Source organism: Colossoma macropomum, unplaced genomic scaffold, assembly GCF_904425465.1.
Source record: "Colossoma macropomum unplaced genomic scaffold, Colossoma_macropomum, whole genome shotgun sequence".
NCBI lineage: Eukaryota > Metazoa > Chordata > Actinopteri > Characiformes > Serrasalmidae > Colossoma > Colossoma macropomum.
In genome coordinates, this window is record NW_023496043.1 from 1,507,683 (window position 1) to 1,525,299 (window position 17,617).

The 17,617-nt window shown below is 40.5% G+C and overlaps 1 protein-coding gene across 1 annotated transcript in view; it reads left to right on the plus strand.

Annotated features, from left to right (window-relative positions):
* Positions 1–990: 990 nt before the first annotated feature.
* march4l (membrane-associated ring finger (C3HC4) 4, like) overlaps positions 991–17,617 on the plus strand; it is a 36,173-nt gene continuing 19,546 nt past the window's right edge. Inside the window, exon 1 of the mRNA XM_036564836.1 lies at positions 991–1,389. Within this exon, the coding sequence (XP_036420729.1) occupies positions 991–1,389 (399 nt within the window). The remainder of the gene's footprint in view (positions 1,390–17,617) is intronic.

Sequence of the window (17,617 nt, forward strand, 5' to 3'; positions counted from 1 at the left end):
GCTCGAAGGCTCCGATGGGCGTACTAGCCTACAGGACGTAAAGGAGACCAGGATCCCGTCCGAGACACTCCAACCTGAGCACCATCTCCAGCGCGACCCGTCCGTAGAGAGCCTTCGGGACCTGTGGACGGCGGCGGGGGGCAGCGGATGGAATGGAGATCGGGAGAATTACTGACCTGCAGACTGAGAGCTCACGGCACCTCCAGACCTCCCGCGGCTTCGGCTCGTGCTGAGGAATCTGCTTGATCTGCTTTCCAGCTCATTTCACCAGCCATGTCCATTTGATGGCGTTCCTTCCAACGGATCTCAGAGAATGGATCCCCGGAGAGATCAGCAGATTTCCACGCACCTCGACGCGCTGTCCCTCCCTCTCTGAGGCTCTGCCGTGGAGAGAGTGGGATTGATCGCCAGTGGTGCTGTGGATGGAGCGTTATGAATGCATTGTGAGCGTGTAGGGGGGCCGATCGAGTGTCAGCGGGTAATTAGTGTAACACACACACACACACACACACACACACACACACACACACACACACACACACACACACACTGGTTGCACGTAACAGTGTAAACGTGGTTGTTCCGCGCTCCGTCTCTCGGCCAATAGCAGCGCTTGAATGTCGCCACGCGTCTTCAGAACGTTTAACGCCTTTTGAAAATAAACGTTCTTTCGTTTTTTAACGTTTCTTTCTGGAGGTTTTCAACGCTCGTAGACCAAACCTGACGCTACGCCGCTGAAAGTGGCCACACTGGGGCCGTTTTTCCGGCTTTTTCTTACCCGTCACACACGACGCGCATAGCTTCAATCCAGATCTTCCCAAACGAACCACACGCTTTTTCACGTTTTTAACCGTCGCTTGGGAGACCGTCGTAAGTGCCCGTTCTTTCCCCAGTGCATCTCTATGAGTCCATCCAGAGTCCAGCCTTTCAGGTCTTAGCAGAAGCTCCGCGCTCTCGCCGTCCACTCCGTTGGCCAGTAAAAGTGGGCACATGTTGTTGGCCGTCGGTGTCACTGTCGTGCGCTGCCGGGCATTGCCGAGTGGGACACCGATGCTGCGCCGCCAGGGCAAGCAGAAAGGCCGCCGTCGCGTCTTGCTCAGTGACCTGAAGGCTCTGCTGCTCAGGCCACCGCTCGCACCCATGAACGGACAGCAGGCGGCAGGGAGCGGCGAGGGCAGCGGCGAGTGGAGCCGGGCCGCCGGGGGGACAGAAGGGGCAGGTGGGACAGGGGAGAGCACAGGTGGGGACGGGAGCAGCTCGGCGGAGGACTGCCCCAAGGAGAAAGAGGAGAAACTGGACAAGCTGGGAGAGAGACTGTCCCTCAGCAGCTGCACGGACAGCGGGGCCAGGACACCGCTCTGCAGGATCTGCTTCCAGGGGCCAGAACAGGTAAGATAACTGACGGGGGTATGGGGGGGGGGTGCTTACATGAGGTGAGTTCAGGTAAAGTACGCGAATATTATTACTAGGTAAAGTGGAACACTTTTGACAAAGACATTTGGTAATATTTGGTACGCTGACCTGCTTTTGGCAAATATCAGTAGCAAAGGAGGGCCACTCTTCTAACTGTCCCACATCAGGTTAAGTGGGACGGCATCTGGTACATATCATCAGCAGCTGAAGTGGCACACTTCTGGCAAATATATCTTACAGGCTAATTTACACGTAAAGTATGTTATCATATTTCATACAGTAATATCAGGTAAAGCTGGACACTTTCGGCAAATTTAAATTACATAAACTTCCAAAATCAGTACTGGCAAATATTGTGAACTGATTTTTTTGGCAAATATTATTTTCCTGAATGTAAAAAAGTAGGACACTTTTTGCAAAATATCACCTCATATCATATAATATTAGTGTCAAGTACAGACGTAAGCAAAAGTTCAAACACCCCCAGTCAAACTACATGTTTAGCTGATTTTCTAGGTGAAAATAAATCAACACATCCCCCTTTAGATCTGTCAAATCAGCAAAACATGTCATTTGACCAGGGGAGCCCAAACATTTGCATACGACACTATCAGTAGCTCAAGTGTCCATTCAGTTGTGACGCTTATTGGAAAATATCACATCAGATGGGTTCTTTATCCAACTCAGATTTTATAATAAGGGGTTAAGTGGACCACTTTTTGGCAAATATCATGTATAATACTAATTAAAGTGAGCCACGTTTTGGCAAATATCTTCCTATACCCAGTAGCCTAAACCCATCCTCCAGTGAAAGCCTGTGAAATAGTGACTCAATCCACTTTTGATGTGACATAAATTTCTAAAAAGGGAATCAGCAACTCAGTCATTCAAATGTGAGAAAATGAATAAAAACTTGATTACAAAATAACAGCTCTCACAAATATATATGTGAAGTAGAAGTAGTAGTGCTTGACAATACAAATCCATTGCCTCCATCCATTTGGTACATTTATACCCCTCTAGCTGATGCCTGGCATTAGGCATGGTGAATCCCCCCCTTCTCATTTAGTGTTTCTTCTAAAATCAAGGGGGTTATTAGGGAGTTTGTCCCCACTTCAATGCCGTATCAGCCTCTACTCTTTTGGAAGGGCTTTACACTAGATGTTGGAACATTGCTGTGAGGATTTGATTGCATTCAGCCACAAGAGCATTAATGAGGTCAGGTACTGATGCTGATGTTTAGTTCTGGATCACTCCCACTCATCCCAAAGGTATTGGATGGAGCCCCATCACTCCAGAGAACACATTATCACTGCTTCATAGCCCGCTTGGGGGCTTTATACTTCTCTAGCTGATGCTTGGCCTGGTGATCTTAAGCTCATGCATCCCTTTCTATTAGTCAGTGCTTCTCTACAGAGAAAAGAAGCTGTGTGTGCCAATTTGTGTGCACTTGAAAGTAGCTGAATTCACTAATCAAAAGGGGTGTCTGGATACTTTTGGACATGTGGCATATATTTATCCAGGTATAGCTGGACAGTTTGTGGCATATATATGGAATTTGTGGCATATATATGGAATACTAAGCAAAGTGGCACATTTTTTTGGTATATAAACGTCAGCATAGTCCATTAAAACCACTCACCCAAAACTCGAGATGGGTTATTGATAATGCATTTTCAACGTGGAAGCACCCCTCAAGCGCAAAGCCACCCATAACGAGGGAGGTAAGTTCCTTTTTAAGCAGATGCAGCACTCAGTGGAAAAACAACGTATTTCAGCACAGACGAGTGCTGAACATGTTAATAGAAAGCACCACGTTAAATCAAACTAATAGCTCTAAAAATGGAAGTGAGTGGTTGTTGTGGATCTCATGTTTGCCAAAAAGTGGCCCACTTTCTCTTCATTCCTTACAGCTTAGCACATAGGCCTACTATTCTCCTGCTCACTTAGCATTGGGTTCAAATGTTGACATCATTTCCGTATGAGTAAAATATATAAACATACATAAATACATAATCATCAGCTTATATACTTCTTGCAGTAATTGTGTTCATACATTCTATTCATGTAGAAATGATATACACTTTTGAGTCAAGTCAATGTAATGCAGCACTTCAGTGTACCATTTGATGAGTACTGTGGTTTATGACCTCTGTGTGCTCCCTTGCTCTTGACGTGAATTACTCCGCCTCAGTGGTTTTATGAGAATGATATTTGTCCATAAGCAGAGCAGGTTAGCTGATCCCATTACTTAAAGGTTAACTCAGTGGCCTTCCAGGCATATATGTGTAATGATAGCACCCTTTAACTACCACGCTGCCGGAGAAAGCTCTGCCTCAGTGCTTACTTATGAATGCACACTCACTTACGCTGTTAAGTGCAATCTGTAATAGGACATCTTTATGTGTCTGTGTGCATGTATACAGTCGTATGCAAACCCCTAGTCAAATTACACATTTTGTTGATTTTCAAAGTGCCTCTGCATGTTTGAATGGACAATTACTAGTTATTTGCTGAATTTAACATATTAGAAAGAAATAAAACATTAATCTATCTGCTCATCTATCTGCACATTCCCTGCGCCACTGGCTACCAAACAATCTCCAAGCATAACAGATCCTCGCTCATGCTTAATAGTTGGCAGTGTTTCTTTTCTTGAAATGCTTCTCCTTTTTTCTCCTTACATACCTTTGGTGATTGTGGCCAAAGAGTTACATTTCATCAGACCACAGCACTTGATTCCAGGATGTTTTAGCTTATCTAGGTGATGTCTTGTGTACTTTAGACCCTGGCTTTTGTGATAAAATTTACCTTCTTATGACCCTTTCATGATGTTTGTACAACAGCACTGCCCAGTGAGCCAGTGCATGACTATTTAAGTGTCAGCTGAACCTTCCTGTTGGTAGTGATGTGGGGGTTTTGCTTTGCATACATACATTTTTCTTGGTCTTTCACATCTCTTCTTGACTTCAACAGCTCTTCCCAACTTCCATTACTTATTAGCATTTCAAATGTGAAATTGAAAGCAGGAAGTGTTGAGATATCTTTTTTGTAGCCTTCCCCAGCTTTGTAAGAGACAGTCTTACAAATTTTACGATCTTAATTTCAAATCCTCAGTCAGCTATTTGACCTGTAGGCAGGTTTGCCTAAAGCTAGCCTTAGGTATGTCTGTTTAATCTGAAGCTATCTTTAGGCATGAAGCTAACTTCAGGTAAACCTGTTTAACCTAAAGCTAGGTTTGGGCCAATCTGCTTAATCTGAAGCTAGTTTTACACAAACCTGCTTAATCTGAAGCTAGTTTTACGCAAACCTGCTTAATCTGAAGATAGTTTTAGGCAAATTGTTTAAACTCAGGATAGCTGTAGGTAAATCTGCTTAATCTGAAGCTAGGTTTAAGTAGGCTACTGTTTACCATATATGCAACAATTCTCAGAGTAAAAGTGCTGATATAGGTCCAGTTTTTGATATTTGAATAATGCTGTTATGATGTTAGGCTACCGCATTATCAGGACATCACCATTTCCACAACGAAGCTCATGATTATGTGAAATAAAGAAACAACCAAGGTCCAGAACTCATGTGGACCTCGCTGTCCTCATGCTAGTTATGGTCATGGCCATGCTGCACCTTTACAGCCAGTGGGGGAACACTTTTTTATCAATTGGGTAGGGGTCTCCTTCCCTCCCTCCCTCTCTCTCTTTCTCTCTCTCTCTCTCTCTCTCTCTCTCTCTTTCTCCTTCTCTCCATCAGCGTGTGAAGCGATAGGGTGGTGGGGTGGTTGGTTGGCGGCTGATGGATGGCTCTCTGTCTATAATGAGAGCAGTGCAGGAAGCAGATGGGGCTGTGAGGAGACACTCTGGCTGAGGTGTGTGAATGTGTGGTGCGTGCTGGGTCAAGCTTTGAGTCACTCTTTTCTGTATCTGTAACTGCATCTCTCTCTCCCCCTCTTCCTCTCTCTCTCTCTTTGCCCTTGAAGAAACATCGAACAGCCAAGAGTTCAAACAGGGACAGTTGCTTTATAAACTGCCCACCACCACCTAAACCCAGATGAAAATATGGAAACGCACACTTGTTCACTTGTGGCGTGGGGAACGCAGGACCAATTACATGCTTGAGAACAGAAATAATGTTCTTTCTTTCCCTCTCTCTACCTCACTCACCTCTCAAGACCATGAATGGAGAAAAAAAAACGCTCCAGGCCTCCTGTGGTGTTGTTAAGAAAGAGAGAGAGAGAGAGAGAGAGACAGACAGAGAGAGAGAGCAGGTTGTAATGTTTTGGACATTTTTCAAACCTTGCTTGCAGGACCCAATCACGTTTGCATAATTTCAATCCCACCCAGTTCATTAATTAGCCCCCCGTGTAATTGGACATGATATCAACTCTCCGACAGGACATGTCAAGCGCTAGTTAATAGCCCTACTGCTAACAGGGACCGTGAAGGACAATTTTACGTCCTATACAGACTCAAGGATGAGACACTGGATGAAAAGAAAACTTCATGCAACAATGCTAACATAAAGCTAGTTAGAAAATCAGTAAGCACCCCTACTGATTCAATTACTAGAAACGTTAGCATTTCTGAATGGTGTATGCCATTAAAAATCAGTTACATCAATAACTTACATGGATGTTCAAAATGCTGCTTAGCCTAAAGCTAGTTTTAAGTAGAACTGTTTAACCTGAAGTAAGCTTACAGGGGACCTATTTTTCCAGTTTGTCCCATTCCTTTAGCGTGTTATGTAGCTTTTTGTGCATGAAAACAGTCTGCAAAGTTATAAAAGCTTAAAGTACACACCAGAGGGAGTAACTCTCTCCCACAGAAACCACTGTTCTCAGCTACTTGAAAAGCCTCGCTAGAATTCCAGCCCTTTTCCTTTGTTACAAGATGACACAAACTCGTACCACAGTCCTTATTGCCCACCTACCGGCAAGCTTGGTACACCCTCACACAACACTGGAGGCCAAGAGTTAGTTCTGTTTTTTTAGTTTGTTCAGAGCAGACTCTGGCCCAAACTGATGCAGCAGAACCAAAGTCATTTTAAGATTAAGAAAATTCCTAAGAATATTAATGGTGTTTACAGCTGCTCAGGAGAGAAGCGTCTGTCTGCAGACTGCGAGACAGGGGCAGAACATGTAAGGGTGGAAGCAGGATGCCACTACCAATCAGAACACAGTGGGCAAGCTGACCAATAAGAGCACACTGGGCTCACTGGGAGTGGGGCTTAAAGACACAGGAGCTCTAACTGAGCGTTTCAGACATAGTGTGAATAGAGATGTATGAAAAAATAAGGTGTTTTTGGAACATTGAGGCATGTAAATTTATTCTAGTAGAAAAATAAAATTATGAACACTGAATATGAGCAAAATAGGTCCTCTTTAAAGGAGAAGAGTTTAACCTGTATAAATGCTATAAGCCTGTTTAACCTGAAGCTATCTTTAAGCAAAACTGTTATCCTAAAGCTAACTTTAAGCAAAACTGTTTAACCTGAAGCTATCTTTAAGCAAAACTGTTATCCTAAAGCTAACTTTAAGCAAAACTGTTTAACCTAAAGCTAATTTTAAGCAAAACTGTTTACCTGGCAGCTAGCTTGAAGTAGAACTGTTTAACCCTAAGATAAATTTGGGTAGAACTATTTAACATGCTAATAGCTGAGTTTAAGTAGAATTGTCTAATTTTAAGCTAGTTTCAAGTAGAATTGCTTAATCAGTAGTCAAGTGTAAGCAGAACTGTTTACTGTGAAGCTGGGATTAAGTAGAACTTGTTATCCTGAAGAAAGTTTAAGTAAATCTGATTCACATGTAGCTATAGTTATGCTACGGTTTACTATACATATGTAATACTTGAGGAAATGTGCTGACATAGGACTAATTTTTGCTTTTCATGTTCAAATGAATGTTGTTATGACAGCATAACTGATCCTAAATCAGCAATATTACTGATACACTGCATAGGTGTTGCTTTTCAAGCAGAATTATTCATAATTCTCAAGCAACACAGTCATATTCCCTTTGGAAAAGAAGAAAGGCTGTTTCAAACACTACTCTCTTGTTTTATGCGAATGAGTCACATAACTACACAGTCATGACTCAAAATTCCTAGATAGGCGTTACAGCTGTTTACATTTGATTTTACATTAAGCAGCTGAAGGAACTGTCTCCCTGGAGAAGCCGAGGGTTAACATCAGCAAACGTGGGCTGGGAATCCAAGCCGGTGACCTCCTGAGTCATGTACAAGATATCTGGCAGATATATTCCAGCCCCCATAGTGCTAGCACTGATATGATTTCCCCATGCTTTGAGTTTGACTGTAACAGATCAGGAGCCGTTGTATTTAACTGCAAGACAGAGGTTTAACGGTAGTCAGCATATATAGTGAGGGATAAGTAGTGCCCTTGAAGCAATGGTACGTCCAAAAGTCAAATTTTGTCCTTGTCCTGAATGTAGCTGTTCAGCCAAGATGAGTTTGGTGTCTGAGGTTTGGCTTTAGTTTTGTACTGCATTTTGCTACCAAGTAATGGAGGTTATATCTTACCTTACGTTAACGTTGTGCAACCTGTAGTCACTCACTTGCCTCAAATGATGTGAAGTTACTAGGTAATCTCAAAAACCTGCTAATCTGGTTTCTGACACTGTAGTGAGGCAAGTGTGTGATGATGTAGGCAAGCAGTGCTAAACAGTGTGGACAAAAGTGTGGACAAAATTCAGGCTTCCAGATAGCTGCTACTGTTTTTAGCCATGCTGCATACTTTTGTCCATTTTTATAGACACCAGTATGCAACACAGTGTCAGAAACACCTACTCAACAACTCAACACATTTTTAGGCAAGTGTGTGATGTTTAAGGTCACTGCATACCTGACTGAAAAATCTGTACTATTCTTTTTAATGAAGGTATTCACACTGGCACAGACATTCAGGCGCTAATGCTCAATGAGTCTGAGCTCAGTTTCCCAGTGTACCACCGTGCGCCACTCAGCATTTTGCCATTACATTAAATTAAAGACATTCCAAGACGACAGAAAGAGACAGAAAACACAAAGACAGTCAGTCTTTTAGAAAAACCGACAAATGCTAATAGTATGTGACCTCAGCTAACGTTACTAGTCTAGTCTTTTTCACCGTGTATCTTTTAGCTCAAAAACAGCAAATCTGAGTAAAGGTAGCAATTTGATGCCAAACAGCAAACTGTCAAAGTTTCGAAGTTTTATTCCATTTTTTTTTTTACGAGTAGAAAATGGTGAGCTTCTTTATAGGTCTGCCTCATGGTGGCGCTGTTGCAAATTGGTTCATTCAGTTGGTCTTTCATAGACTAGCAACTGTAACTGTCCAAGATACCTCTGAAAACCTTTACAATAGCTAGCACCAATGCACCTAAGGCGAGTAATTTAGCAGTTAGCGAACACTGGAGTAGCCAGCCAACATAGGACCCCCCGAATACTAGGGGGGATTGAACTGTATCTGCTACATGATGCTATGTGAATACTAAGTTTGAAAAAATGTATAACAAAGTAAAGGTATGACAAGTAAAAGGAAGAGGAAATATTCAAAATTCTGAATTCTGCACTATTTCTAGGTCACCACTCAAATTTAAGCAAATAGGTGTTCAGGCAAAAAAGGTCATTTTTTGTTTGTTTGTTTTATTCCATCCATTCCATTCATCATTTTTTTTCTTATTCCTTCTATTGAAAATTGTGTTCAGACGTATCTCGGGTGGATTTGATCCACTCATCAGAAGCTTTTGTCACTATTAGCTATCAGAGTCCGTGCCAGCTTGAGTCATTAAAGCAAAAGGGGGACAAACACTAAGAAATCCTGAAATATTTCAAAGATTCTACAGTTCACTCAGGTTGTTATGCTGATAAAACATTTTGTAACGTTTGTATTAAATTAGAAAAGTAGAAAAGTATATAACGTATACCTTTTTTCTCTCTGCATAGCAGTTTTTTCTATGCTGTACCTCCACACTCTATAGTTTTCCCTCTCTCCCACCACCCTTTTTTCTGTTCTTTCTTTCTCTCTAACTCAGACAGGAGAGGAAGGCCACACTTAGTTTAGATGAGCAAATCTCGCTAGCACTGGAGCATGAAAGGTCTTCATCTCATCTCTCTCCCTCCCTCCGTCTCTCTCTATCTCTCTCTCTTCCTCTGAATTCCAATTCCGCTAGCGGCTGTGCTCCGGCTCTCCAGGTTGAGCCAAAGTCCTGTCACTTAATCGCTCTCTCACTCTCCCAGGCTGGATATATATTTAATGTCAGAGCCATCCACTGCCCTGCATGCTAAAGGCCCCTCCAGCCACAGTCAGACAGCCTGTGTCGGACACGCAGCTAAAGGCCAGCGCAAAGTTAGCGCAGGGACAAGGAAGGACACTGATGCTTTCAGACACACTCACAATGCCTTCCAGTGAACTTTCTCCAGTAAGATTGAGCTGTGAATCAATAGGTCTACTAAGCTGAAGGAGCTTGTGAATGAGGAAGGCTAGGATTTAAAAGAAAAACATTCATGCATATATTCGTGTTATGAGGCATCAGTCTGAAGGTGGCAATTCAACTGTAATGATTTTGGTGTGTTGACTATAACCATGCAATATAGCTCATTTTTGGCCAAAATAAATTTCTCAAGCTATTTTCATATTCATAGTTAATGTCATTTCAAACTCTATTCCACCAGACACTAGAACATCTTTCTAAAAGTAATTGTGAATTGTACCAAAATAATGAAATTGAACTGTGGTGAAATGTGAGATTTCTTTAAGATCTGAATCTTTCATTAAAGACTTGTGAGGTCAGAGGCAGATAAAAGATGAAGCTTATAAAATTGAAGCAGATGCTAATATGGCATTTCGCTGCTGTGGGAAGAAAACCTTGTATCTCCATTTTTGTCGTTTTTCAGGTTTTGACATAATTTGAAAATGCCTGTTGTTCTTTACATTGTGTGTAAATTTCCTGATGAATGGACCAAAACAAATGGCTCAGAATTACTTGGAAAAAATCTGGTTCTATTGACTTACATTAAAAGTAGAGCATGTTTTTCCTTCTCCTGTAAAGTTACCATTTTGGAGATATGAGGTTTTGTTCCAACAGCAACAAGATATATTAACAGAACGCTTTTTCAAACCTATTTTCAAACATTTTTGTCTCCGTTCAGACACTATGCACTCAAACCTTGTTTTGCACTAAATGGACAAGACAAATTGCCATGCGGCACCTCACATCATTGAATTGTGCCCAGGCTAGCTGTTAGCTTATGCTTATGCACTGCTGCATGTTGCCCCATAAAACCTGAAATAATTATTGACGTCAGATGCATCGCAGGTGATTTTGTGGAAGTTTTTCCGACCACGTCATATGGTTTACATTTTAACGTCACACACAGACTCACCAAGTTTTCACCGAGTTCTCTTTGATCACTTTCAACGCGCTTGAAAGCATCAGATTCATCCGCTCAGGGGAAGGGATCCGAAGTACAACCCACGCTACAAAATGTTCTTCCACACGTTCTTCCACACATTTCCTAGAACTTCATTGTGAATGGGTGAGGCTAAACAGCTTTAATGTGAAAAGGTGGATATAAGCAAATGTGTTTGTGACATCACAAAAACAATGGATTCAAAATGGACAGTTTTTACAGCTTAGTTTCGATGTATAGAAGGAGTGGACGGGGAGAACAGTATATTCTGAAACAAAGTTTATGCACCACATCAAGCTATTTTAGTTTAAAAAAGGAAAGGATATTCAGTTTTCCATCATATGGTCCCTTTAAGAACTGATGTATGGAGAGCAATGAGTGTGCTTTCATGTGCTGTTGTGCTGGTGTGAATGCTTTCAGTGTGTGTGTGTGTGTGTTTTCCCTGCAGCAGTCAATCAGTGGTTACGCACCACACTAAAAGCCTCTCATTCAGCCTTTATACACATTAACTGCACCACTGCTGCTGCTCCTGTGTGTGTGTTTGTGTGTGTGTGTGTGTGTTTGTGTGTGTGTGCTTTAATGGTACTGGATGTGGCTGACCTGCATTAATTATGACCTCTGTATGAGTGTACATAAGTTGCCATTCATACACTCTCTCACTTTCTTTCCTTTCTCTCTCTCTTTGTCTCTCTTTCTGGTCTATTGCTGTTTCATGAATTTCCTTTACCCTCTTTTTCTTTGCTCTCTCTCGCTCTCTCTGTCTCTCTCTCTCTCTCTCTCTCTGTCTGTGTCTAAACTGTCTCTCTTCTTTTCTTTCTTTACAGTTTCTCACATTTCTTTGGTTTCTCCCTCTCTCTCCTTTCCTTTCTGTCCTCTCTCTCTCTGTCTCTCTCTCTCTCCTTTTCTCTCTATCCACTCTCTCGCTCACTCTTTCTTTTCAGTCTGTCCCTCTCTCCTTTTCTCTCTCTCTTTCTCTACTTCTCTCTCTCTCTCTCTCCTTCTCTCTCTCTCTCTCTGTCCACTCTCTCTCTGTCTTCCTCACCTTCTCTCCCTCACCCATAACTTAAATGAGAGAAAAATAAAATGCCAGAAAAGTGTAGAAATATGGGCCGTGTGCTGTCCAGGTTGTGGACAGGGCCAGCTGGGCTGTGGGTATCAGGCAGATAGACTTTGCCGATTCACTCAGTTCACTCAATTAGATGAAGTGGCCTCATCTTCTGCTCAAATGAGCCGCTTAGCTGTGTCATCTGCTTCATCAAACAGGCCCTTAGAGTTTTACAAGCGCGCACATCATGATTATGGCTCTTACGTTAGTGATTACGAGCGAATCGGATGTGCCTAATTACTACAGAGTGAACCAAGTAAATCTGAATCAATTAAATTACTCAGATTCTATGAGTTGACAATGAAATGATTCAGATTCAAATCATCAGAGTTCCCTGTAGCACTCTGTAGCTCCAACTTTCTTCCAAGTAAGTGCTGTGAATACATACTGTAGTCTAAATACTTAAAGGGCCTATATGATGAAAAAACTGAATTTTGTTTGTGAACACCATTTAAAACAATTGTTCACTCCACAGTCCATACCATATATTATATTAGATTCATATTTAGGTGTTTTCTTGTTCGAAAAAGTAGTTTGCAACACAACAGCAGTGCTGAGACATCACATTATTAACCATAACGGTAGATTAAATGTTAGAAATAGCAGGTTTTTGCCTTGGCTTTAAGTGGTCCGACAGCCTGTTTTTAATTCTTTGTTCTTGTGATGTCACAAAAAACCAACCTATTTGTGTTAAAGTTATAAGAAGAATTTCAGCCCAGACTGCTTTTGAATGAGGCAAAATATAGGGCAGCCAATCAGACAGAGGTCATTTACATACATCAGTCTTAAAGGGCCCATATCATGGAAATCTGACTTTTCCTTGCTTTTTTAAATAAAAGAGTTTGATGTAGTACGTGAACATTGTTAAAGCTTTAAAATGTACCATTCAATGCCCAGTCCATACATTTACAGAAACTAAGCTGAAAAATAGCCTACTGTGTTTGTGATGTCATGAAAACAGACACATTTACATACTGTACTCAGTTGCTACAGCTGTTTGGCCCCACTCATTAACACTGAAGTTATAAGGAGTGTTTCAGCCCAGACTGTTTTGTGAATGAGGCACAATACAGGGCAACCTATCAGAACAGAGCTCGTTTATATATCCATCTTAAACACATACAATAACAAATACAGCCTGATGAATTCTAAGGTAAAGAGAGGTTGGAAAATAGTCCTGTAAAAATGAATGTTGGCTGTTTTTGGTTCATGAAAGCTCATAAATGGTATAAATGAATTTTCTGGGGAAAAAATAAAATGCAAGAAAACATTTTAAAGGCAAAGTAACTAAACCATCCTGTTTAATTCTAAGGCTTAAAGAGAGGCTAGAAAAATTAATTATGACTGTTTTTGGTATATAGACCCTCAGAAATGTTTTAAAGGAAATAAAATAAGAAATGGCCCATTTAATATAGTCTAAATACTGTAAATGCTTAATAATTTAAGCAAATTACATTCATTATATCAAATACAGTGAACCACTTTGTCCATAAATTGGGGCTTCAGATTTTTTTCACATTGCAAAGCAGCACTGAAAAGAAAGGAGAGATTTCCCCAAATCGGATGTAATCTGCATAGAGCAGGGTCTAGTTCTCAGATTAAAGCCTTTATGCCGTAATCCTATTAAATGAAGCCTGTTCCTGGAGGATCTGCTGCCTCTCTGACACATGTGGACACACAAATACACAAACAGGCACACAAACACGTTTGTATTACTATCTTTCTGTGACTTACACTGACTCCTGTAATACCATAGCTGAGGAGGAGAGAGCGGAGCACAACCTAACACATTTTAGTTTTTGAGCTTTTATATAAACAACCTACACATCTCTCCTACAAATGAAAGCACACTATGTTTCCAGCACCTGTTTGTAAACACTTTAGCTGGAAGCAGAGTGAGTGCAGCCAACCCCAGTGGTGGGGTTAATCCTAACAGAAAGAGGGACTAGTTGTAACAGTTGCGAAAAAGTCTAGTAAATCATTGCAAAAGACTTAATTCTGTTGTGTTGGTTGGACCAGACAAGCACTCCGACCTAAATACATAAGAATATATTCAATGAAATCAATACGATTAGCAAGGAGAGGCTGTGTCAGAGCAGAACAGCAAATATCAGCACGATAAAATTGAATTACATTTTTTTAACCGTCATATGCAAAAAGTTGGTTGAACACCCAAATTTTATGTTTTATTGATTTTCTAAGTGAAAATAAGTTGACACATCCTCTACGGAGAACACACTTAAATGTGGCATTTTTCTGCAAATTTTAATGCACAATTTCTATTTATTTGCTATATAAATTGTGCCATGACTTTTGTACAGGCACCTTTATGTCTCAATATGTCAAATTCAGCAAATAAACAGTAGCTGTGCATTAAAATGTGCAGAAGTGTGTTGTTTGTAGAGGGTGCGTTCATTTCTTTTGACTTCACAATGCATCATTTGTTCAGGGGCACACAAACTTTTTCATATGACTGTACATGACATCTATAGTATGTTGCTGATGAATCTGAGCATGCAAACATAAATTGACTGATGTGAATTCATATGGAAGGAATATGGCGTTCTCTCATGGTTTACTTTAGGAGGCTTAGTGTTAAACACCCCCCACCCATCTACAGGCTGCACTTTAGCCTGGCTCACTCGCTGCTCATGTGCAGAATCACTGCTCAGAACAGTTCTGAAGGAAGCGCTACCCCTGAATGAATGTAATTGGCTCAGAAACCAACCAACTGAAATAACCAGTAGGCAGGGTTATCTTTAGAAACGTCTCTCTGCTCCTCAGTGCTGCTGATGTGCATGCAGTGCATGAAAGGTATGGAATTCCTCGCTGTCCTTTTCTCGTGTTGTTCGTTTTTCAGGAACTTCTTTTTTTGTTGGTTTCCCAGAAACCTGTCTGGAAAACTAGCAGCTTCTAAAGCAGCATCTTCTTTGACTGCTTGCTTGTTAGGTAGCAAAGTAATGTAAGTAGACTAGTAAGAATGCTAGCTATTAAACCTGAGCGACGGCAGTTTCTTTACTAATGCTGCGTTTACATGTTGGAACTGAAGACGTACCTTTTGAGTACACATGGGCCTATATATTTGACAGACCTTATAGTATATCTCTCATTCCAACTCGCTCTGCTTAATCAATCACATTCATCCCCGCCTGCTGGCTGGTAATTACGTTCATTCTACCTCGAAGGCAGTGCTGCCTTCAGAACCGTTTTGAGTACCGATTTCGCACACGAGCTCACTCTCACTGTGAGTTATTCACATGCTTTAAAATGATACTACATTACAGCCACCAAGAGGGAAATATAATATTATAGGTATGAATTCTGTGACTTAAACACACCACTGAATAACTGAAAAATATTTATGATTAAAGTCATTACTTTTATAGTACCAAGAAGTCCTCAAGGAGAATCTCAAAAAATATCTGTATGATTCACAGATGATGTTGCTTTGGGTACAGGAGAAGAAGTACTGGAAGCATGTTCTACTTGAACCTGTTTTACTACATACATTTTGCCCCATTTTTAGTCAGTGCCACGCTGGACCCTAATGCTACACGTGCACCTAAACCTAACCCTAACCTTAACTTCAGCAATCAAAAGACAGTTTGGGCTCTTTTAGTAATTCCCAAAAAAGATGCATTCATTGAATAAACAGGATGCTTTTATGTCAGGAGCAGCAAAATATTCTCAGTTCTACAACGTTTTCATGTTTTCCTAGCATTATGAGGACACTGGTCCTCACAAAGGGCTAAATACAAGCTTGCACACAAACACTGGCAGGGATTTCCTTACACACTCTGTGTCTGTCAACCTGGAGCCTCATAAAAGGCTTTAGAGAGGCGAATTGGCAGGATTCATACACACAGGCACACACCCCACAATACCTGTGTAGTTCAGTCCACTCCACTGCCCTCCCGAAAAAGCAACACTGCACACTCATCACCGCGCTGTTACATCTAAATAAAAATGTGCTCTACAGTGAAGACGTTCAAATAATGAGAGCCTGACACTTGATTTATTAGGAAGCTTGAGGGAATTACACACCACTGATGTGCTGTCCATCATTTAATGATCAACAGTAGCCTTATGACAAATCTTGTGATGCTTATTACCAAAATTCACACATTTTATTAAGGAGTTTTGTGGGTGGTATCAGTGAACACTAAGAGAAGCCATTTCTTCTTCCATTCCAGAAACTTCTCTACTAAAATAACTGATTTACAGTCAGAATCAGAATCACTTTATTTTGCCAATGATACACATAGAAGGAATGTGTCTTGGTGAGTGAGTGCACACATGTATGACATGTAACATACTGGACAGACCAGACAAGCACACAGACTGTTAACAAGTATTCAACTAAGAGAGAAATAAGACAAAAATAGAATAAAGGATGAAAGAAAGAATAAATTCTTTATCCTTTATCAAAACAGATGATATTCTGTCTACAAACTACACTCTTAAAATGATGGTTCAAGGGTTCTTTAGCAAAGAAAATGGTTCTACATAGAGAACATTCAAAGAACCCTCTGCATGACTGAAGCGTTCTTTGCCCTGTAAAATGGTTCTTCAGATTGATGGAGAATGTGACCCTTTGAACGTTTTTTGAATAGGGTTCTCTATAGCACCAAAAAGGGCTCTTCTATTATGTGATGTGATGGTTGTAACAACAGAAGAACCCTTTTCAAAAAGGTTCTACATAGAACCATCTATAGCATATCCTCCATCAATCTGAAGAACGCTTTCACAGTTCAAAGAACGCTTCAATCAAGCAAAGGGTTCTTTGAGTGTTCATGGTTTTATATAGAACCATTTTCTTTACTAAAAAACCCTTGAAGAACCATCAATTTTAAGTGTGTACTGTTTGGAATCAGTGTTTTAATTATATATATATGTAGTTTATTTGTATGTAAATCCATAAAATGGTTTCAAATCATTTGTAGGACGCTGTAAAAATATAGATGTTTCCAGAATAATGAACAGAGGTGTAGATTATTCTAAAATGACATAAAAAGCTGTAGAACTTCAAGAAAGAAGTTCTAATAAAATTAGATTTAAAGGATTTAAAGGATTAAGGATTTTAAAAAAAAACTTGAGGCAGATAACTTGACAAAAATGATTAGACACTGATAAATAGATTATTTGTAATTTAATTATTGTTTTTAAACGTATTTGAAATATGAAATAAAACATAAAAATACATTTTGCTGTCTGCAATATAACATCTTGAAATATCTATGAATCAGTGGTGAACAGAGTATTAGTGCTGGACAATCAGTTTGGGTCACTAAAAACACCTCTACAATAAGGCTAATTTCTGCTAGCGCCCCTATGGGATTCTAGTAGTATGTTAGCACTACGCTAACTGCGATACACATATAGTATCACAGTATTTTTTGGTTGTTCTACATTAAACAGGAAAATTTGAAGCTTGGTAGAACCAATGGTAGAGCTCGCTTGGCTATTTATCCCTGATTTCCGCCTAAAAATAACAATGAAACAAGGGAATTACTCTGAGTTTAAATACAACAAACATCATGATTATATTTAATAAAATGAAGAAAAAATATAGACTTTTTTTTTTCATTCCTTAGAAATCATTAGGCCTTCTTTGAAGGGCTTCCCACTGTATGAATATGTAATAGTAACACTGTGGCTTGGTTTTTAAACCGTTTCATAAGAATCCAGGTGGAAG